A 23,515-nucleotide genomic window follows, 5' to 3' on the forward strand; every position below is an offset into this window, starting at 1 on the left:
GTACATCAAGGCTGTATATTGTCCCCCTGCTTATTGAACTTCTATGCAGAGTACATCATGAGAAACGCTGGACTGGAAGAAACACAAGCTGGAATCAAGATTGCCAGGAGAAATATCAATAACCTCAGATATGTAGATGACACCACCTTGATTGCAGAAATTGAAGAGGAACTAAAAAGCCTCTTGATGAAAGTGAAAGAGGAGAGTGAAAAAGTTGGCTTAAACCTCAATATTCAGAAAAAAAAAAAAGATCATGGCATCCGGTCCCATCACTCCATGGGAAATATATGGAGAAACAGTGGAAACAGTGTCAGACTTTATTTTGGGGGGGCTCCAAAATCACTGCAGATGGTGTTTGCAGCCATGAAATTAAAAGACACTTACTCCTTGGAAAAAAAGTTATGACCAATCTAGGGAGTTATTCAAAAGCAGATATTACTTTGCTGACTCAGGTCCATCTAGTCAAGGCTATGGTTTTTCCAGTAGTCATGTATGGATGTGAGAGTTGGACTGTGAAGAAAGCTGAGAGCCGGAGTATTGATGCTTTTGAACTGTGGTGTTGGAGAAGACTCTTGAGAGTCCCTTGAACTGCAAGGAGATCCAACCAATCCATTCTGAAGGAGATTAACCTTGGGATTTTTTGGAAGGAATGATGCTGAAGCTGAAACTCCAGTACTTTGGCCGCCTCATGTGAAGATTTCCCTCATTGGAAAAGACTTTGATGATGGGAGGGATTGGGGGCGAAAGGAGAAGGGGACAACAGAGGATGAGATGGTTGGATGGCATCACTGACTCGATGAACACAAGTCTGGGTGAACTCCGGGAGTTAGTGATGGACAGGGGGGTCTGGCGTGCTGTGATTCATGGGGTCGCAAAGAGTCGGACACGACTGAGTGACTGAACTGAACTGAACTGAATACTGGATTGGTGTTTTTTTTTTTTTTTTCTGGCTTACTTCACTCTGTATAATAGGCTCCAGTTTCATCCATCTCATCAGAACTGATTCAAATGTATTCTTTTTAATGGCTGAGTAATACTCCATTGTGTATATGTACTTCTGCTTTCTTATTCATTCATCTGCTGATTGACATCTAGTTTGCTTCCATGTCCTGGCTATTATAAACAGTGCTGCAATGAACATTGTGGTACACATGTCTTTTTCAATTCTGGTTTCCTTGCTGTGTATGCCCAGTGGTGGGATTGCTGAGTCATAAGGCAATTCTATTTCCAGTGGTTTTTTTTTTTTTTTTTGCTTGTTTGTTTGTTTGTTTGTTTGTTTTATGGAATCTCCACACTGTTCTCCTTAGTGGCTGTACTATTTTACATTCCCACTAACAGTGTAAAGGGCTTCCCTTTTCTCCACATCCTCTACAGCATTTATTGCTTGTAGACACTTGGATAGCAGCCATTCTGACTGGCGTGTAATGGTACCTCATTGTGATTTTGATTTGCATTTTTCTGATAATGAGTGATGTTGAGCATCTTTTCATGTGTTTGTTAGCCATCTACATGTCTTCTTTGGAGAAATGTCTATTTAGTTCTTGGGCCCATTTTTTGATTGAGTCATTTATTTTTCTGAAATTGAGCTGCAGGATTTGCTTGTATACTTTTCAGCTTTATTCTTTGTCAGTTGCTTCATTTGTTCTTATTTTCTCGCATTCTAAAGGCTGTTTTTCACCTTGCTTATACTTTCCATTGTTGTGCAGAAGCTTTTAATTTTAATTAGGTCCCATTTGTTTATTTTTGCTTTTATTTCCAATATTCTGGGAGGTCGGTCATCGAGGATCCTGCTTTGATTTATGTCGGAGGGTGTTTTGCCTATGTTCTCCTCTAGGAGTTTTATATTTTCTGGTCTTACCTTTAGATCTTTAATCCATTTTGTGTTTATCTTTGTGTATGGTGTTAGAAAGTGTTCTAGCTTCATTCTTTTACAAGTGGTTGACCAGTTTTCCCAGCACCACTTGTTAAAGAGATTGTCTTTTCTTGATTGTATATTCTTGCCTCCTTTGTCAAAGATAAGTTGTCCATAAGTGCATGGATTTATCTTTGGGCTTTCTATTTTGTTCCATTGATCTATATTTCAGTCCTTATGCCAGTACCATACTGTCTTGATGACTGTGGCTTTGTAGTAGAGACTAAAGTCAGGCAGGTTGATTGCTCCAGTTCCATTCTTCTTTCTCAAGATTGCTTTGGCTATTCGAGGTTTTTTGCATTTCCATAAGAATTGTGAAATTATTTGTTATAGCTCTGTGAAAAATATCATTGTTAGTCTGATAGGGATTGCATTAAATCTGTAGATTGCTTTGGGCAGTATACTCATTTTCACTATATTGATTCTTCTGATCCATGAACATGGTATATTTGTCCATCTATAAGTATCCACTTTGATTTCTTTCACCCGTGTTTTACAGTTTTCTCTATATGTCTTTATTTTCTTTACGTAGATATATTTCTAAGTATTTTATTCTTTTCTTTGCAATGGTGAATGGAATTGTTTCTTAATTTCTCTTTCTATTTTCTCATTATTAGTGTATAGGAATGCAAGGTATTTCTGCGTGTTGATTTCATATCCTGCAACTTTATTCATTGATTAGCTCTAGTAATTTTCTGATGGAGTCTTTAGTGTTTTCTATGTAGAGGATCATGTCACCTTCAAACAGCGAGAGTTTTACTTCTTCTTTTCCAATTTGGATTCCTCTTATTTCTTTTTCTGCTCTGATTGCTGTGGCCAAAACTTCCAAAACTATATTTGATAGTAGTGGTGAAAGTGGGCACCATTGTCTTGTTCCTGACTTTAGGAGAAATGCTTTCAACTTTTCACCATTGAGGATAATGTTTGCTGTGGGTTTGTCATATATAGCTTTTATTATCTTGAGGTGTGTTCTTTCTATTTCTGCTCTCTGGAGAGTTTTTTTTTTATCATAAATAGATGTTGAATCCTGTCAAAAGCTTTCTCTGCATCTATTGAGATAATCATATTGCTTTTATTTTTTCAATTTTTTAATGTGGTGTATTACATTGTTTTATTTGCAGATATTGAAGAATCCTTGCATCCCTGGGATAAAGCCCACTTGGTCATGGTGTATGATCTTTTTAATGTGTTGTTGGATTCTGATTGCTAGAATTTTGTTAAGAATTTTCGCATCTATGATCATCAATGATATTAGCCTGTTTTCTTTTTTTGTGGCATCTTTGTAAGGTTTGGTATTAGGGTGATGGTGGCCTCATAGAATGAGTTTGGAAGTTTACCTTCCTCTGCAGTTTTCCGGAAGAGTTTGAGTAGGTTAGGTGTTAGCTCTTCTCTAAATTTTTGGTAGAATTCAGCTGTGAAGCATTCTGGACCTGGGCTTTTGTTTGCTGGAAGATTTCTGATTACAGTTTCCATTTCCGTGCTTGTGATAGGTCTGTTAAGATTTTCTTTTCTTCCTGGTTCAGTTTTGGAAAGTTGTACTTTTCTAAGAATTTGTCCATTTCTTCCAAGTTGTACATTTTATTGGCCTATAATTGTTGATAGTAGTCTCATGATCCTTTTAATTTCTCTGTTGTCTGTTGTGACCTCTCCATTTTTATTTCTAATTTTATTGATTTGATTTTTCTCCCTTTGTTTTTGATGAGTCTGGCTAATGGTTTGTCAATTTTATTTATCGTCTCAAAGAACCAGCTTTTGGCTTTGTTGATTTTTGCTATGGTCTCTTTTGTTTCTTTTGCATTAATTTATGCCCTAATTTTTTAAGATTTATTTCCTTCTACTAACCCTTTGTTCTTCTTTTCTTCCTTTTCTATTGCTTTAGGTGTAGACTTAGGTTATTTATTTGACTTTCTTCTTGTTTTCTGAGGTAGGCCTCTATTGTTATGATCCTTTCCCTTAGCACTACTTTTACAGTGTCTCCCAGGTTTTGGGTTGTTGTGTTTTCATTTTTATTCGTTTCTATGTATATTTTGAGTTCTTTTTTGATTTATTCTGTGATTTGTTGGTTATTCAGAAGCGTGTTGTTCAGCCTTCATATGTTGCCATTTTTAATAGTTTTTCTTCTGTAATTGAGATCTAATCTTACTGCATTGTAGTCAGAAAAGATACTTGGAATGATTTCAACTTTTTAGAATTTACCAATACTAGATTTATGGCCCAGGATGTGATCTATCTTGGAGAAGGTTCCACGTGCCCTTGAGAAAAAGGTGAAATGCATCGTTTTGGGGTGAAATGTCCTATAGATATCAATTAGATCTAAGTGGTCTATTGTATCATTTAAAGTTTGTGTTTCCTTGTTAATTTTCTGTTTAGTTGATCTATCAATAGGTGTAAGGGTGTATTAAAGTCTCCCACTATTATTGTGTTGTTGTTAATTTCCCCTTTCATATTTCTTAGGATTTGTCTTACATATTGCAGTGCTCCTATGTTGGGTGCATATATATTTATAATTGTTATATCTTCTTCTTTGATTGATCCTTTCATCATTATTTAGTGTCCCTATTTCTCTCTTTTCACAGCTTTTGTGTTAAAGTCTATTTTATCTGATATGAGTATTGCTACTACTGCTTTTTTTTTGGTCGCTATTTGCGTGGAATATCTTTTTCCAGGCCTTCACTTTCAGCTGGTATGTGTCCCCTGTTTTGAAGTGGGTCTCTTGTAGACAACATATATATGGGGTATTGTTTTTGTATCCATCCAGCCAGTCTTTTCCTTTGATTGGGGTATTCAACGCATTTATGTTTAAGGTAATTATTGATAAGTATGATCCCATTGCCATTTACTTTATTGTTTTGGGTTCAAGTTTACACACCCTTTTTGTTTTTCCTGTCTAGAGAAGATCCTTTAGCATTTGTTGGAGAGCTGGTTTGGTGGTGCTGAATTCTCTCAGTATTTGTTTGTATGCAAAGGTTTTGATTTCTCCTTCATATTTGAATGAGACCCTTGCTGGGTACAGTAGTCTGGGCTGTAGGTTATTTTCTTTCATCACTTTAAGTATGTCCTGCCATTCCCTCCTGGCCTGAAGAATTTCTATTGAAAAATCAGCTGTTATCCTTATGGGAATCCCTTTATGTGTTATCTGTTATGTTTCCCTTGCTGCTTTCAATACTTGTTATTTGTGTTTGATGTTTGTTAATTTGATTGATATGTGTCTTGGGGTGTTTCACTTGGGGTTTATACTGTTTGGGACTCTCTGGCTTTCTTGGACTTGGGTGATTGCTTCCTTCCCCATTTTAGTGAAGTTTTCAACTATTATCTCCTTAAATATTTTCTCATGGTCTTTCCTTTTGTCCTTTTCTTCTGAGACTCCTATGATTTGAATGATGTGGTGTTTCACATTGTCCTGGAGGCCTCTAAGATTGCCCTCATTTCTTCTGATTCATTTTTCTTTTTTCCTCTCTGATTCATTTATTTCTACTATTCTATCTTCTACTTCACTAATCCTATCTTTTGCCTCCTGTTATTCTACTATTTGTTCCCTCCAGAGTGTTTTTTTATCTCATTTATTGCATTATTCACTATATACTAACTCGTTTTTATTTCTTCTAGGTCTTCTTAAATCTTTCTTGCATCCTCTCAATCTTTGTCTCCACGCTATTTATCTGTGATTCCATTTTGATTTCAAGATTTTGGATCATTTTCACTATCATTATTTGGAATTCTTTATCAGGTAAATTCTCTATCTCTTCCTCTTTTGTTTGGTTTGGTGGGCATTTATCCTGTTCCTTTACCTGTTGGGTATTCCTCTGTCTCTTCATCCTGTTTATATTGCTGTGTTTGGGGTGGCCTTTCCGTATTTTGGCTGTTTGTGGGGTTCTCTTTATCGTGGAGTTTCCTCACAGTGGGTGGGTTTGATGGGTGGCTTGTCAAGGCTTCCTTGTTAGGGAAGCTTGCGTCGGTTTTCTGGTGGGCGAAGCTGGGTTTCTTTTCTGTGGAGTGCAATGAAGTGTCCAGTAATGAGTTATGAGAAGTCAATGGGTTTGAAGTGACTTTGGGCAGGCTGTATATTGAAGCTCAGGGGTGTGTTCCTGTGTTGCTGGAGAATTTGCCTGGTATATTTTGCTCTGGAACTTTTTGGCCATTGAGTGGTGCTTGGTTTCAGTGTAGGTATGGAGGCATTTGATGAGCTCCCATCAATTAATGTTCCCTGGAGTCAGGAGTTCTCTGGTGTTCTTAGAATTTGGACTTACACATCCTGCTTCTGGTTTTCCGTCTTATTTTTACAGTAGCCTCAATACTTCTCCATCTATACAGCACCACTGATAAAACATCTACATTAAAGATGAAAAGTTTCTCCACAGTGAGGGACACCCAGAGAGGTTCATAGAATTACATGGAGAAGAGAAGAGGGAGGAGGGAGTTAGAAGTGGCCTGAATGAGATGAAATCGGATCAATAGAGGAGAGACCAAGCTAGCCAGTAATCACTTCCTTATGTGCACTCCACATTCTGGACCGCTCAGAGATGTTCACGGAGTTATACAGAGAAGAGAAGAGGGAGGAAGGAGACAGAGGTGGCCAGGAGGATAAAGGGAGGGGGATCAAAAGGAGAGAGACATATCCAGCCAGTAATCAGTTCCCTAAGTATTCTCTACCGTCTGGAACACACAAAGAGATTCACAGATTTGGGTAGAGAAGAGAAGAGGGAGGGAGGAGATAGAGGTGACTTGGTGGAGAAAAAGGAGAATCCAAAGGGGAGAGAGCAGTCAAGCCAGTAATCTCACTCCCAAGTAAAAATGGTCACTGACGATTTAGTTCTTAAAGGTACAAAATTGACAACAAATACCAAAAAAACAAAGATTAAAAATCTAGAGTAGAGGTTGGATTTTCAAAAATACAATATTAAAGAAAAGAAAAAAGGTCACAAAAGTTATTTTATATATATATATATATATATATATATATATATATATATGAAGTTTTCTTTAAAAAATAGGGTCCCTTTTTTTGCAAAGTAATAGTAGGTTATAAAAATGAAAATTAAAGGAGTAATAGAGGACTTAAAAATAAAAAAAATAAATTAAAAATGATAGTAAAAATACATCTAGGACTTTCTCTGGTGTTGTTGTGGGCAGTGTGGGGTCAGTTCATTTTTGGCTAGTTCCTTGATCCAGCTTATATTTTTCAAGATCTATAGGCCCCTTCCTATGTAGTCAGTACCAACTATAGGGTTTTAATCTATTGTACCTGTCACTTCCAAGACGGTTCCCTCTTCTTTAGCTTCTTCTGTTTGCTGGTCTCTTCAGTGTCTGATTTCTGCCCTGACACAAGGGGGAGGTGGTGGACAATTTTTTAGGCTCACTTGTTCAGTTGCGCTATGTGGAGGGAGGGATGCTGCAAACAAATAACTGGGGTGTGTTCGCAGGGTCTCAGCCACACTGGGCCTGCCTCCACTCACAGTGCATGTGCCCCCCCTGCCCACACTACTCAGGCCTGCTGGGAACCGTCTGAGGCTGGCCCTGGGCTGCATGCACCTCCCAGGTCTAAGCCGCTCAGGTTCAGGCACCTGGGTAGTCCTCAGAGGTGCAGACTTGGTTGGGCCTGCATTTTGTGCCGTTCCCAGGTCCGAGTAGCTCAGGTGATTAAGTGTTTTGTGAGCACGGTCACTTATCGCCTCCCCTGTCTCTGCAGCTCGACTTTCTGGGTGTACAACTGGCATGCCTTCTCGGGCAACATCTCTGGATGTTGACCATCCAGAACCCCAAGAAGTCCTAGTTAGCAAAGAAGCCTGCTTGCAGTTCGGTAGATAATGCCTCTCTGGGGCTGGGATTGCCCCCTTCTGGCTCTGGCTTCGTGTCACCAGAGGAGGATGATCTGCAGACGGCTATCTCTGTTCAGTCCTTTGTTCTGTGAGTGGGCCTGATGGTGTCTTAGGTTAGGGCTTTTTTGCGTGGTAGCTATCCCACAGTCTGGTTTGCTAGCCCAAGTTAGTTCTTTCAGATTGCTCTCAGGGCATTCAGGCCCAGTCCTTACTCTAAGCAATGCAGCCCGTGCCTCCCTGCCCAGCCCCCGCTTGTTAGTGGTGGGTGCAGGTGTCTGCGCTGCTTCTCTGCTGGGGGAGTTACTGTTGGGAAAGTAATCTGTGGGGTTTAATTATTTATTTATTTTTCCTCCCGGTTATGTTGCCCTCTGTGGTTCCAAGGCTCATCACAGACTTGGCAATGAGAGTGTTTCCTGGTGTTTGGAAACTTCTCTCTTTTTAAGACTCCTTTCCTGGGACGGAGCTCCCTCTCTACTGCTTTTGTCTCTCTTTTTGTCTTTTATATTTTTTCCTACCTTCTTTCGAAGATAATGGGTTGCTTTTCTGGGTGCCTGATGTCCTCTGCTGGCATTCAGAAGTTTCTCTGTGTAATTTACTCAGTGTTTAAATGTTCTTTTGACGAATTTGTTGGGGAGAAAGTGGTCTCCGCATCCTATTCCTCCACCATCTTCCCTCCAGTACTCTTGCCTGGAAAATCTCATGGACTGAGAAGCCTGGTAGGCTACAGTTCATGGGTCGCAAAAAGTCAGACACAACTGAGTGACTTCATTTCACTTCACTTCACCATTTTTCTAGATTCTATATATATGCGTTAGCATACAATATTTATCTTTCTCTTTCTGACGTACTTTACTCCATATAATAGGTTCTAGGTTTATCCACCTCATCAGAACTGAATCAAACATACTCCTTTTTATGGCTGAGTAGTATTCCATTGTGTATATGTGCCACAACTTCTTTATCCATTCACCTGTCAATGGATATCTAGGTTGCTTCCATGTTCTAGCTATTGTAAATAGTGTTGTTTTTTTTTTTTCAATTTCTGTTTCCCCTGATATATCCCTAGGAGTGGGATTTCTGGGTCATATGGTGGTTTTTTAAGGAATATACATACTGTCTTCCAAAGTGGCTGTATCAATTTACATTCCCACCAACAGCGCAAGAGCATTCCCTTTTCTTCACGCCCTTCCCAGAATTTTTTGTTTGTAGACTTTTGGAAGATGGCCATTCTGACTGGTGTGAGGTGATATCTAATTGTAGTTTTGATTTGCATTTCTCTAATAATGGACTTCCCTAGGGACTCAGACAGTAAAAGTGTCTGCATACAATGCAGGAGACCCAGGTTCCATCTCTAGGTTGGGAAGATCACCCTGGAGAAGGAAATGGCAATCCACTCTGTTACTCTTGCCTGGAAAATCCCATGGACGGATGGAGGAGCTTAGTGGGCTACAGTCCACAGCGTTGCAAAGAATTGGACACCACTGAGCCACTTCTCTTCACTTCACTTCAATAATGAGTGATGTTGAACATCTTTCCATGTGTTAGTTAGCCATCTGGATGTCTTCTTTAGAGAAATGTCTGTTTAGGTCTTTTCCCTACTTTTTGATTGGGTTGTTTGTTTTTCTGGCATTGAGTTGTATGAGGTGCTTGTATATTGTTGAAATTAGTCTTTTGTTAGTTCTTTGATTTGCTATTATTTCCTCCCATTCTGAGGGTTGTGTTTTCAGCTTTCTATAGTTTCCTTTGCTGTGCAAAAGCTTTTAAGATTAATCAAGTCTCACTTGCTTAATTTTGTTTTATTTCCTTTACTTTAAGAGGTGGGTCATAGAGGTTCCTGTTTTTATTTATGTCATCGAGTGTTCTGCCTATGTTTTAGTCTCAGAATTTTATAGTTTCTGGTCTTACATTTAGGTCTTAAAGCCATTTTGATTTTACCTTTGTGTATGGTTTTAGGAAGACTTCTAATTTCATCCTTTTACATGTAGCTGTCCAGTTTTCCCAACACCTCTTATTGAAGAGGATGTCTTTGCCCCTTTATATATTCTTGCCTCCTTCATCAAAAATGAGGTACCCATAGGTGCATGAGTTTATTTCTAAGTTTTATATCTTGTTCCATTGGTTTATATTTCTGTTTTTGTGCCAGTACCATACTGCCTTGATGACTGTAGCTTTGTAGTATAATATGAAGTCAGAAAGATTGATTCCTCCAGCTCCATTCTTCTTTCTCAAGACTGCTTTGGCTATTCAGGGTCTTCTGTGTTTCCATACGAATTGTGAATTTTTTTGTTCTAGTTCTGTGAAAAATGCCATTGGTAATTTGATAGGGGTAGCATTGAATCTATAGGTTGCATTTGGTAGTGCATTCATTTTCATATTATTGATTCTTCTTACCTAGGAACATGGATAGTCTCTCCATCTGGAGTGGTTTGCCATGCCCTTCCCCAGGGGATCTCCCCAACTCAGAGATTCAACCTGCATCTCTCACATCTCCTACACTGGCAGGCAAGTTCTTTACCACTAGTGCCGCCTGGGAATGTCCAAATGGAAATAAGCATGGCTATAAACAATGATAGGGATATGGCTGCCAGGATATTTACAGATAAAGACATGAATTCACCTTCAGAGCCATTACTTGCATTCTCTCTTCTCTGATTTTCCTTGTGTTGGTCCCTTCTTGTTCAGTGTTACACTTGATCATCATACCAAACTACTACTACCAGCATTAATATATCTCCCTTCATCTGTTTCGTTTTAATCCATAACAGTTTCAGATGAATTTTAATCATATGCTAGAAAAATAAAATTACATAAAATATTCCTTTCTGTTCAGGTCATGTAGCAGAGACAAAATTAATAACATAGAAATTAAAGTTGCAGGATATAAAATCAACACACAGAAATCCCTTGCATTCCTATACACGAATAATGAGAAAGTAGAAAAAGAAATTAAGAAAACAATTCCATTTACCATTGCAACGAAAAGAATAAAATACTTAGGAATATATCTACCTAAAGAAACTAAAGACCTATATATAGAAAACTATAAAACACTGATGAAAGAAATCAAAGAGGACACTAATAGATGGAGAAATATACCATGTTCATGGATCGGAAGAATCAATATAGTGAAAATGAGTATACTACCCAAAGCAATTTACAAATTCAATGCAATCCCTGTCAAGCTACCAGCCACATTTTTCACAGAACTAGAACAAATAATTTCAAGATTTGTATGGAAATACAAAAAGCCTCGAATAGCCAAAGCAATCTTGAGAAAGAAGAATGGAACGGGAGGAATCAACTTGCCTGACTTCAGGCTCTACTACAAAGCCACAGTCATCAAGACAGTATGGTACTGGCACAAAGACAGACATATAGATCAATGGAACAAAATAGAAAGCCCAGAGATAAATCCACACACATATGGACACCTTATCTTTGACAAAGGAGGCAAGAATATACAATGGAGTAAAGACAATCTCTTTAACAAGTGGTGCTGGGAAAACTGGTCAACCACTTGTAAAAGAATGAAACTAGATCACTTTCTAACACCGTACACAAAAATAAACTCAAAATGGATTAAAGATCTAAATGTAAGATCAGAAACTATAAAACTCCTAGAGGAGAATATAGGCAAAACTCTCTCAGAAATAAATCACAGCAGGATCCTCTATGATCCACCTCCCAGAATTCTGGAAATAAAAGCAAAAATAAACAAATGGGATCTAATTAAAATTAAAAGCTTCTGCACAACAAAGGAAAATATAAGCAAGGTGAAAAGACAGCCTTCGGAATGGGAGAAAATAATAGCAAATGAAGCAACTGACAAACAACTAATCTCAAAAATATACAACCAACTTATGCAGCTCAACTCCAGAAAAATAAACGACCCAATCAAAAAATGGGCCAAAGAACTAAATAGACATTTCTCCAAAGAAGACATACGGATGGCTAACAAACACATGAAAAGATGCTCAACATCACTCATTATTAGAGAAATGCAAATCAAAACCACAATGAGGTACCACTTCACACCAGTCAGAATGGCTGCGATCCAAAAATCTGCAAGCAATAAATGCTGGAGAGGGTGTGGAGAAAAGGGAACCCTCCTACACTGTTGGTGGGAATGCAAACTAGTACAGCCACTATGGAGAACAGTGTGGAGATTCCTTAAAAAATTGCAAATAGAACTACCTTATGACCCAGCAATCCCACTTCTGGGCATACACACCGAGGAAACCAGAATTGAAAGAGACACATGTACCCCAATGTTCATCGCAGCACTGTTTATAATAGCCAGGACATGGAAACAACCTAGATGTCCATCAGCAGATGAATGGATAAGAAAGCTGTGGTACATATACACAATGGAGTATTACTCAGCCGTTAAAAAGAATTCATTTGAATCAGTTCTGATGAGATGGATGAAACTGGAGCCAATTATACAGAGTGAAGTAAGCCAGAAAGAAAAACACCAATACAGTATACTAACACATATATATGGAATTTAGGAAGATGGCAATGACGACCCTGTATGCAAGTCAGGAAAAAAGACACAGATGTGTATAACGGACTTTTGGTCTCAGAGGGAGAGGGAGAGGGTGGGATGATTTGGGAGAATGGGAATTCTAACATGTATACTATCATGTAAGAATTGAATCGCCAGTCCATGTCTGACGTAGGGTGCAGCATGCTTGGGGCTGGTACATGGGGATGACCCAGAGAGATGTTGTGGGGAGGGAGGTGGGAGGGGGGGTCATGTTTGGGAACGCATGTAAGAATTAAAGATTTTAAAATTAAAAAATAAAATAAAATAAAAAAAAAAAAAAAAAGAAATTAAAAATTTACCAAGCATTTATTTTTATTTTAATCAAGTGTTTACCAAGGTAAGTGTTTTCACATCTACATCTGTGGTTTTATTTCAGCTGTGTTGTCTTTGGTAGTTAAGGTCTTATCTAGAGTCTAACAAGCATATTTTATACTACTATATATTATGATTGATATTGTTGCTATTAAATGTTTCCATTTTCTTTCATTTTTAAAAAGGAACAATGAAAATACTCATGGAAACATGATGGATCATCCAAAATGTAATCAATATAGAAACAGGATTCTAAGTAACAGGTAAATTAGAGAAGGAAATGGCAACCCACTTCAGTATTCTTTCCTGGAAAATCCCCATGGGCAGAGAAGCCTGGTGGGCTACAGTCTACAGGGTTGAAAGAATCAGACATGACTGAGTGAATAAGCACACAGCACAATAATAGTAAACTAAACCTAATAGAAAGTTAATAGAATCAAGTTTATTTCTTGCTAGATTTTTCTAATAATTATGTTGGTAGCTAAACATGTTCACAGGAAAAATAGAATCCTATATAACACTATATAAATAAGAAAAATGTCCAAATATGTGGAAATTAAAACAACAACAACAACACTTATTTGTTTTAAAAAGTATGAAGAGACTACATGGTGACTATGGGTGTGTAAACCTAACTAAGACATTTCTCTGGTCCATGAAAGTTAACAGTGTAATGAGTGAAACAGAAAATTTCAGTAAAATATGTTTTATGGTTAAGTAAGCCTATCACAGGGGTTAGGAAATCTCTGTGTGATCTAAATTTTAAAGACTATGTGAGAGTATAAAAACATACAAAACGAACTTTCTATTATATGATTTTGATATCTGGTAAACATATAACAAACAATTTAAAAATATATGAAAGAATAAAAATAGATAATTATGTGTCAATTTATCCTCATATACATAGAAAATCTAAATATGCTTACAGCAGAAGACAAAAGCTATCGCTTAAATAGCTTTATTATTTCTTCTAAATATACTATGATTAACTAGAAGGAGTACCTTTGGCCAAAAAGTCATCTTATGAAATTATACACAGTAGAAAGTAACTAAAATTTACTCAAAATTTAATACTAGCAAGTAGCATCCTTTTGCAAATTACAGAACTAATTATTATTTTTTAAGTACCCATATAGCATTGTGGATCACAATGAACTATGGGAAAATATTAAAGAGATGGGAATACCAGATCACCGGACGTGCCTCTTGAGAATCCTATATGCAGGTCAGGAAGCAACAGTGAGAACTCGACATGGGACAACAGACTGGTTCGAAATAGAAACAGGAGTATAACAAGGCTGTATGTTGTCACTCTGCTTATAACTTCTATGCAGAGTACATCATGAGAAATGCTGCGCTGGAAGAAGCACAAGCTAGAATCAAGATTGCTGGGAGAAATATCAATAACCTCAGATATGCAGATGAAACCACCCTTATGTCAGAAAGTGAAGAGGAACTAAAAAACATCTTGCTGAATGTGAAAGTGGAGAGTGAAAACCTTGGCTTAAAGCTCAACATTCAGAAAACAAACATCATGGCATCTGGTCCCATCACTTCATGGGAAATAGATGGGGAAATGGTGTCAGACTTTATTTTTTGGGGCTCCAAAATCACTGCAGATGGCGACTTCAGCCATGAAATTAAAAGACACTTACTCCTTGGAAGGGAAGTTATGACCAACCAAGATAGCATATTGAAAAGCAGAGACATTACTTTGCCAACAAAGGTCCATCTAGTCAAGGCTATGGTTTTTCCAGTGGTCATGTACGGATGTGAGAGTTGGACTGTGAAGAAAGCTGAGCACTGAAGAATTGATGCTTTTGAACTGTGGAGTTGGAGAAGACACTTGAGAGTCTCTTGGACTGGAAGGAAATCCAATCAGTCCATTCAGAAGACAATCAGCCCAGGGTGTTCTTTGGAAGGAATGATGCTAAAGCTGAAACTCCAGTACTTTGGTCACCTCATGAGAAGAGTTGACTCATTGGAAAAGACTCTGATGCTGAGAGGGATTGGGGGCAGGAGGAGAAGAGGACGACAGAGAATGAGATGGCTGGCGGGCATCACTGACTCAATGGACGTGAGTTTGAGTGAACTCTGGGAGTTGGTGATGGACAGGGAGGCCTGGCGTGCTGTGATTCATGGGGTCACAAAAAGTCAGACACGACTGAGCAACTGAACTGAACTGAACTGATGAAGATGACACCACCCTTATGGCAGAAAGTGAAGGGGAACTAAAAAGCCTCTTGATGAAAGTGAAAGAAGAGATTGAAAAAATTGGCTTAAAGCTCAACATTCAGAACACGAAGATCATGGCATCTGGTCCCATCACTTCATGGGAAATAGATGGGGAAACAGTAGAATTAGTGTCAGACTTTATTTTTTGGGCTCCAAAATCACTGCAGATGGTGATTGCAGCCATGAAATTAAAAGACTCTTACTCCTCGGAAGAAAAGTTATGACCAACCTAGATAGCATATTCAAAAGCAGAGAAATTACTTTACCAACAAAGGTCTGTCTAGTCAAAGCTATGGGTTTTCCTGTGGTCATGTATGGATGTGAGAGTTGGACTGTGAAGAAGGCTGAGCACCGAAGAATTGATGCTTTTGAACTGTGGTGTTGGAGAAGACTCTTGAGAGTCCCTTGGAGTGCAAGGAGTTCCAACCAATCCATTCTGAAGGAGATCAGCCCTGGGTGTTCTTTGGAACGAATGATGCTAAAGCTGAAACTCCAGTACTTTGGCCATCTCATGCAAAAATTGACCTATTGGAAAAGACTCTGATGTTGGGAGAGATTGGGGGCAGGAGGAAAAGGGGACAACAGAGGATGAGATGGTTGGATGGCATCACCGACTCGATGGATGTGAGTTTGAGTGAACTCCGGGAGATGGTGGTGGACAGGGAGGCCTGGCGTCCTGCGATTCATGGGGTCGCAAAGAGTCGGACACGACTGTGAGACTGCACTGAACTGAACTGAACTGAGCTGATAGCATGTCTTGGTCAAAGACCATACATAGCCTTGTTACAATAAAGATCAAACATGCATGGTACATTCACAAATTCAGCAACATTTCTTACTATGAATTTCTCCCTTTAATGTTTCATCCTAATAGTTGAGCAACTCCTCTACTATCTCTAAGCAATTTTTATCGTCATTAAAATTTATGATTATTTTATTTTCCCTGGTAACATATCAAATTAGAAAAAGTATGGCCAGGTCAAATGATACTACCATAAAACAGTCACGCTTTCTCAATTAATTTTAAGAGATAGTTTATGAATAAATCTCTATAGTTATTTCAAGAAAACCAAAAAAATCAAAAGCAGAGGATATTTCCCAGTTATAAAATGGGGAAATGATATAGTTCAAATGCAATGTAAATCATTTTAAATATCCAAGTTGATATATTTATTAGCTTATTTGTCTTTGAGGATCATTTGAGTCGTTTAATATCACTGACACATTAGAAAAAAAAAGTGGAACTATCATGAGTGTATGTGTGTGTACAAGTAGCTTAGTTGTGTCCAATTCTTTTCAACCCCGTGGACTGTAGCCTGACAGGCTCCTCTATTCATGGGATTCTCCAGGCAAGAACACTGGAGTGGGTTGCCATTTTCTTCTCCAAAACTCTCTTAGATTTGCAGATGAGTATTTGAAATTGCTTCAGGTAAGAGGATCAGAGTGAAGTGGAGTGGGAAGATAAAATGAGGGAATGATACATGGGATGGGAACAGAAGATATAACTGAAGAAAGAAAAAGGATTCAGTCAGGAAATTAAAGAAAATGAACACACACATACAGGAGCATCCTACAGAGGACACAAAAGAAATGAACAGATTTGATAGCCACCTAGACAAAGGACTAAAAAGGAATAAAATACAAAATTACATGCTTTGGGAGAAAAAGACCAGTAGCTTATTTCTATGAATAAAGAAGATATCAGAAGGTTCAGAGTAGTTCTAAAAGGGTAAAGATAATGGGAACTGATTGAAGGACAGCTCAGATGTGCTTGTACAAATTCAAAGTTCATACCTTTGCTTTATCTCTCATTGATCCTTTGCCCAGGATAGACATTTTAGCACCTGTTTCTTCCTGTAGCCTCTTCAAGGAGTTTCCTCTTGGCCCGAGCAATTTGCCCACAAAATTGAACTAGGAAACAAAATCATTAAAACATCTATATTAAGTAGAGAAAAATAATGACTTAAACCAAGCAAAACTTATGGGTTATGGTTTTTCGAACTTTACCATGGAGAACAGAGTTATGCCTCTCACACACCCAAACACACACACACACACACACACAGACAGACACACACAGGAAACCACCCCAGACGTATGAGCTAAGATACACTTTTAAAGAGATGCTTCTTCCTAAAGAAATGTTAAAGTCAGTAATCTTTTGAAAATATAATTTACTCATATAATCACATAAATTATTTAAAAAGAAATTAGGGAGAATTACTATGGTTTATAAAATTTCTAAAGGGTTTTTCTCTAATCAGATTATTGAAATAAAGAAAAATTTTAACATGCCTGTGCACATTCAAAAATGCAAAAAAAAAATTTTAAATTAAAATTTAACATTCATGTTTGGCAAGCATTGTCTATGCCTGTAAGAGTCCACTTTAAATTTCATGATTGGTAATAAAGAGATTCAACTGTTCTTCAATCTTACCTTCTTTGCTTTAAAGAGTTGTTCTAAAGATCAGCAAATAAGAGATGTGAATGCATACAAAAGGGTTTTAAATGCTAGAAAGAGCATATATACAAAACAGTTTGCTTACATGCACAATTCTAGGGCTAGGGGCATCTATAACTGGTTTATTAAGTATGATATAAACAAGAGAAATAAAGGCAGTTATCAGCGTTTGTTGCCAGCTACTAAATGAATATCACTACATGAAATGACTGAGGTAATTACTCATTAATTAAAAAAAAAAAGGATTAGAATGCATTAAAGACTATGTTGGGCATGTGAAACAGAAATAAGCAAAATTAACTGTCTTCTATATCAGAGTTATTATATATTTTAAAATACCCAGAGTAAGAAATAAACCACACTTAATGGTGAAAAACTAAATACTTTCTCCATAAATACAGCATAAAGTCAAGATGCCTGTTCTTACCACACTATTTCAGTGCTGCATTGGAGTGTGGATATCTACAGGCATGTAAGATAAATGGAACAGGATAACGTTCGAAAAGACCACATTTAGATCAACTGATTCTCAAAAAAAAAAAAAAAAAAAAAAAAAGAGTGCCAGAGCAGTAACATTTGAAAAGTAAAATCTTTTTAAGAAATGGTGCTGGAACAACTGGATATTTGTATGCAAAAGCAAGCACCAAAAAAAAAAAAAAAAAAATACTTTTACTTCTAACACACAGTAAAGCAAAGTGAAGTTGCTCAGTCGTGTCTGACTCTTTGTGACCCTATGGACTCTATAGCTCACCAAGGTCCTGCATTCATGGGATTTTTCCAGGCAAAAATACTGGCGTGGGTTGCCATTTCCTTTCCCTGGGTCTCCAACATTGCAGGCAGACTCTTTACAATCTGAGCCACCAAGGAATCCCTGGGCTAGGAAGACCCCCCTGGAGGAGGGCATGGCAACCCACTCCAGTATTCTTGCCTGGAGAATCCCCATGGGCAGAGAGCCTGGGAGGTCTACAATCTATGGGGTCACAAAGAGTTTGACATGACTGAGCAACTTTCACAACACTCATTAAGGCAACTCCTATTTTAACACCTACCATAGGCCTAAGCTAAGAAAGGAAGAGAAGTGAGGGACAAAGGAGAAGAGGAAAAACTTACCCATCTGAATGAAGAGTTCCAAAGAATAGCAAGGAGAGATAGAAAGTCTTCTTAACTGAAAAAAAAAAAAAAAATACAAAGAAAGAGAGGAAAATAATAGAATGGGAAAGACTAGAGATCCCTTCAGGAAAATTAGAGATACCAAGGAAATATTTCAGAAATGGTAAGAACCTAACATAAACAGAAGAAATTAAGAAGCAGTGGCAAGAATACACAGAAGAACTGTACCAAAACAGGCTTAATGACTCAGACAACTGTAGAGGGGCTGGAAGGCTTTGAGCAAATACGGAAAATGTATTTGCTCCACTCTTAATGAAGATTGGAAGCTGGAACGAGTATAACAAAGGGTTATGAGCATTCACCAAATGCCTGACACTGGGAACGGATAACGAAGGGTTATACACCCAGTCTTGAGGCGTTCGAAGGCTTCCTCCTGACCACCTGTTTCTGAGAGCAAGGACTGTTGTTTCATGATAAGACTCTCTTTAGAGTTTCGTCAAAGCTATGTTATGACTTGGGTGGTGGAAACTGTATTTTATGCTTAAATGCTTTGATGTTTATCTGAAATGGCTACGTGCAAGTCTGTCTTATGCTCTATTCCCTGAAAATTATAAAACTACACAGTTGGATAATAAACTTTGTCAGTCCACTAGAGGCTGTCCCTGAGTGTCCTTTTCAGAGTGTGGTTCTCTGAGCCTTACAGACAACCATGATAGTGTGATCACTTCTCTAGAACCAGACATCCTGGAGTGTGAAGTCAAGCTGAGCTTAGGAAGCATTACTATGAACAAAGCTAGTGGAGGTTATAGAATTCCAGCTGGGCTATTTCAAATCCTAAAAGATGACGCTGTTTCAGTGTTGTGCTCAAGACGCCAGCCAATTTGGAAAACTCAGCAGTGGCCACAGGACTGGAAAATATGTTTTCATTCCAATTCCAAAACCAGTCAATACCAAAGAATGTTCCAACTATTACAAAATTGTGTTTATTTCCATGCTAGCAAGGTTATACTAAAAATCCTTCAAGCTGAGATTCCCTGATAGATCAGCTGGCAAAGAATCCACCTGCAATGCAGGAGACCCAGTTTGATCCCCAGGTCAGGAAGATCCCCTAGAAAAGGAAATGGCAACCTGCTCCAGTATTCTCACCTGGAAAATCCCATGGACAGAGGAGCCTGGTAGACTACAATCCTTGAGGTCCCAAAGAGTCAGACACAACTGAGCAACTAACCACTAATGAATGAGGCACCAACAGTAGGTGAGCTGAGAACTTGCAGACGTACAAGCTGGATTTACAAAAGGCAGAAGAAGTAGAGATCAAATTGCCAATATCCACTGGATCATAGAAAAAGCAAGGGGATTCCAGAAAAAAAAAAAAAAAAGTCTACCTCTGTTTCATTGACTACACTAAAGACTTTGACTCTGTGGATCACAACCAACTGTGGAAAATTCTTGAAGAGATGGGAATACCAGACCACCTGACCTGCTTCTTGAGAAATCTGTATGCAGGTCAGGAAGTAATAGTTAGAAATGGACATGGAACAATGGAATGGTTCCAAATTGGGAAAGGAGTACATCAAGGTTATATATTGTCACCTTGCTTGTATAACTTCTATGCAGAATATATCATGTGAAATGCCAGAATGGATGAAGCTCAAGCTGGAATCAAGATTGCCAGGAGAAATTTCAATAACCTCAGATATTCAGACGACACAACCCTTTTGGCAGAAAGTGAAGAGGAACTGAAAAGATTCTGGATAAAGTGAAAGAGGAGAGTGAAAAAGCTGGTTTAAAACACAACATTCAAAACACTAAGATCGTGGCATCCAGTCCCATCACTTCATGGCAAATAGATGGACAAACAATGGAAACAGTGATAGACTTTGTTTTCTTGCACTCCAAAATCACTGCAGATGATGAGTGTAGCCATGAAATTAAAATATGGTTGTTTCTTGAAAGAAAAACTATGACAAACCTATATAGCATGTTTAAAAGCTTTACCAAATAAGGTCTGTATAATCAAAGCTATCATTTTTCCATTAGTCATGTATGGATGTGGGAGTTGGACTATAAAGAGGGCTGAGTACTGAAGAATTTATTTTTTCAAATGTGGTGCTGGAGAAGACTCTTGAGAGTCCTTTAGACAACACAGAGGTCAGACCAGTCAATCCTAAAGAAGTCAACCCTGAGTATTAATTGGAAGGACTGATGCTGAAGTTGAAGCTCCAATACTTTGGGCACTTTATGTGAAGAGCTGACTCATTGAAAAAGCCCCTGATTGAGGGGAGGAGTAAGGGGCAACAGATGGTAAGATGGTTGGATGGTATCATTGACTCAATGAATTTGAGTTTGAGCAAACTCTGGGAGATGGTAAAGGACAGGGAAGCCTGGGGTGCTGCAGTCCATGGGGTCACAAAGAGTTGGACAAGACTGAGTGACTGAACAACAACAATAGATCTAAACACAAACACACAAAAAATAAATTACCATACAAGAAGGCCTTTGCAAATTTAAGCTGGGAAAGTTTACTAGCAAGCAAAGAATATTCATTGAAATATTCAATGATCCAACAACCATTAAGAATTAAATCTGCAAGCCACAGGCTGGGAGAAAATGCTTCCCATGAATATATGTGAATAATGACTAGAATCTAGAATCTATGAGAAACTCCATCAAGTCAATAATTAAACACACACACAGCATACACACACACACACACACACACGTTGCTAAAACTGAAAAAAAAGGCAAATATTGATGGTGATGTGGAATTGCTAGAGCAATTATTATTTCTAATTTAAAATGATACAGTTACTTTGTGAAGAAGATTGGAAGTTATTTATGAATTTAAACACAGATCCACTACAGCCCAGTAATTCTATTCATAAGTATTTATCTAAGAGTAATAAAAGCATGTGTTTCCAAACTGTCTTGCATAAGTACATTGAGACATTTTATTCTTGATCACCATTAAACTGGAAATACAGCACTGCCCATGCAAAGTGGAGAGATAAAGTTTATCCACAAAAAGAAAGGAACTAGTCACTGATTGACACAACAGTATGAAATATCTCACAGACATTATATTGAGTGAAAGCATCTGATACAAAAGAGTATATCACGTTAGATTCTCCACTAATACACAATTCTATAGGCACAAATAATACATGGTGTTAAAATTCATGAGTGGTTGCCTGTTGAGAATGTAAGGCTGAGGCTGAACTGTCTAGAAAGTAAGTGCATGAAGAAACACCCAGGGTGATGGTATTATTATTTATTTTGTTGAAAGTATAAGCATATTCCTGTCAAAACTCACCAAGATGCACACTAAGACCTGTGCAGTTTAATGTATGTAATGTTAGTTGCTCCATCGTGTCTGAATCCTTGTGCCCCATGGACTATAGCCCACATAACTCCTTTGTCCATGGGATTCTCCAGGAAAGAATACTGGATTGAGTTGCCATACCCTTCCCCAGGGGATCTTCCCAACCTAGGGATCAAACCTGGGTGTCCTGCATTGCAGGCAGATTCCTTACCATCCGAACCACCAGGGAAGCACTTACTGTATGTAAAAATACTTCAATTAAGAATGTGGGGAAACTAGAAAGCAGAAACTCCATATAAATATTAAAAAATAAATATCATGATAAAATCCCCAGCAAAAATACTAGTCCCAGGCAGTTGTATAAAGACATCTCAATAGACTCTTAGAAAATAGATCCTTTTAATCTGTGCAGAAAGTGAGGAAACTATTCCAGAGAACATGACTAGTGGTTAACCTATTTACTGGACCCAGGTAAATAGACTAAATAGACTCCTTACCCTTCTTCTGTCCTTATAATGTATGTTCTTCCCACTGTTCACACACATGCAGCCACACTCATGCAACTTTGAGAGAGCTCTGCATCGCTGAGACCACCTGGACTGTGTCAGTGACTGAACTCAGTTAAATTCTTAAGATTCTGGTGGGCATCTTTCCAATGCCTAAGACAAGCCTCATACATAACTTCCTTTACACTATAGAAGGAAATGGCAACCCACTCCAATATTCTTGTCTGGGAAATCACACAGACAGAGGAGCCTGGCAGGCTACACTTTGTGTAGCTGCAAAAGAGTTGGGCATGACTTAGTGACTAAACAACAAAAACAAATTGCCTATTAAACCAGCAAACTATCAGTCTGGGGTGATCTGGTTCTTTCTTCAGACTTTATTTGCCCTTATTTACAAGGACTAGATTTGAATTTTACCCAGGGATCTCCCCAGACTACAAACAACAGCAGACTATTTCAGAGAAATAAAAGGGAAAATAACCCCCAACTCACTTAGCAGGCTAATGTAACCTTAGAGGGGGGTTTCCTGGTGGCTCAGATGGTAAAGAATCTGCCTGCAATGCTGGAGACCTGGGTTTGATCCCCTGGGGGAAGGCATGGCTGCCCACTCCAGTATTCTTGCCTGGAGAATCCTCATGGACAGAGGACCCTGGTGGGCTACAATCCATGGGGTTGCAAAGAGTCGGTAACAAATGATCAAGTAAGCACAGAACATAACCTTAATAGCTAGACCAAATCAGAAAAGAACATTTAGAGTCTAAATCTACTCATGAAACAATCTATTCCACAAAATAGTAACATAACCAAGGCCTGTTCTATATATTAAAAGTGCATGATGATGAGTTCTGCTTATCAGAGATACATAGGTAATTTAAGATTTATAATATCTATTGTAATTCACCTATTAGTAATGGAGAAAAAAAGGTTAACATCCTATTTGAACAGAAAAAAAATAATTTGATATAATTAAAACTCAGTCATTAAAAACTCACGTCTAAAACATGAGAAACTTCCTTACCCAGATAAAATGTCTCTACTCAAAAGCAGTACGAATAGTATAAGTGTTTTAAATGTCAGAAAGCAAGCAAGAAAAAATCATATAGTTTACATAATTATATATATAAGCTTAAAATAATTTCATAAACAATTATTAGAATTAGTAAAAAAGATTAGCAAGGTGTTTTATAAAAGATCAGTATGAAAACCAATTGCATTGTGTATACCAACAACATATAACTAGTAAATGTTTTTCTTTAAAAAAAGACGCCATTTATAACAGCAGTCAAAGC

At 38.0% G+C, this 23,515-nt stretch overlaps 1 protein-coding gene across 1 annotated transcript in view; it reads right to left on the bottom strand.

Moving 5' to 3' along the window:
• Positions 1–23,515, bottom strand: part of KHDRBS2 (KH RNA binding domain containing, signal transduction associated 2) — an 844,433-nt gene that overhangs the window by 539,086 nt on the left and 281,832 nt on the right. Inside the window, exon 3 of the mRNA XM_069562599.1 lies at positions 16,622–16,738. Within this exon, the coding sequence (XP_069418700.1) occupies positions 16,622–16,738 (117 nt within the window). The remainder of the gene's footprint in view (positions 1–16,621; positions 16,739–23,515) is intronic.

The sequence above is a fragment of the Ovis canadensis genome, chromosome 20 (genome assembly GCF_042477335.2).
Source record: "Ovis canadensis isolate MfBH-ARS-UI-01 breed Bighorn chromosome 20, ARS-UI_OviCan_v2, whole genome shotgun sequence".
In the NCBI taxonomy this organism is placed as follows: Eukaryota; Metazoa; Chordata; class Mammalia; order Artiodactyla; family Bovidae; genus Ovis; species Ovis canadensis.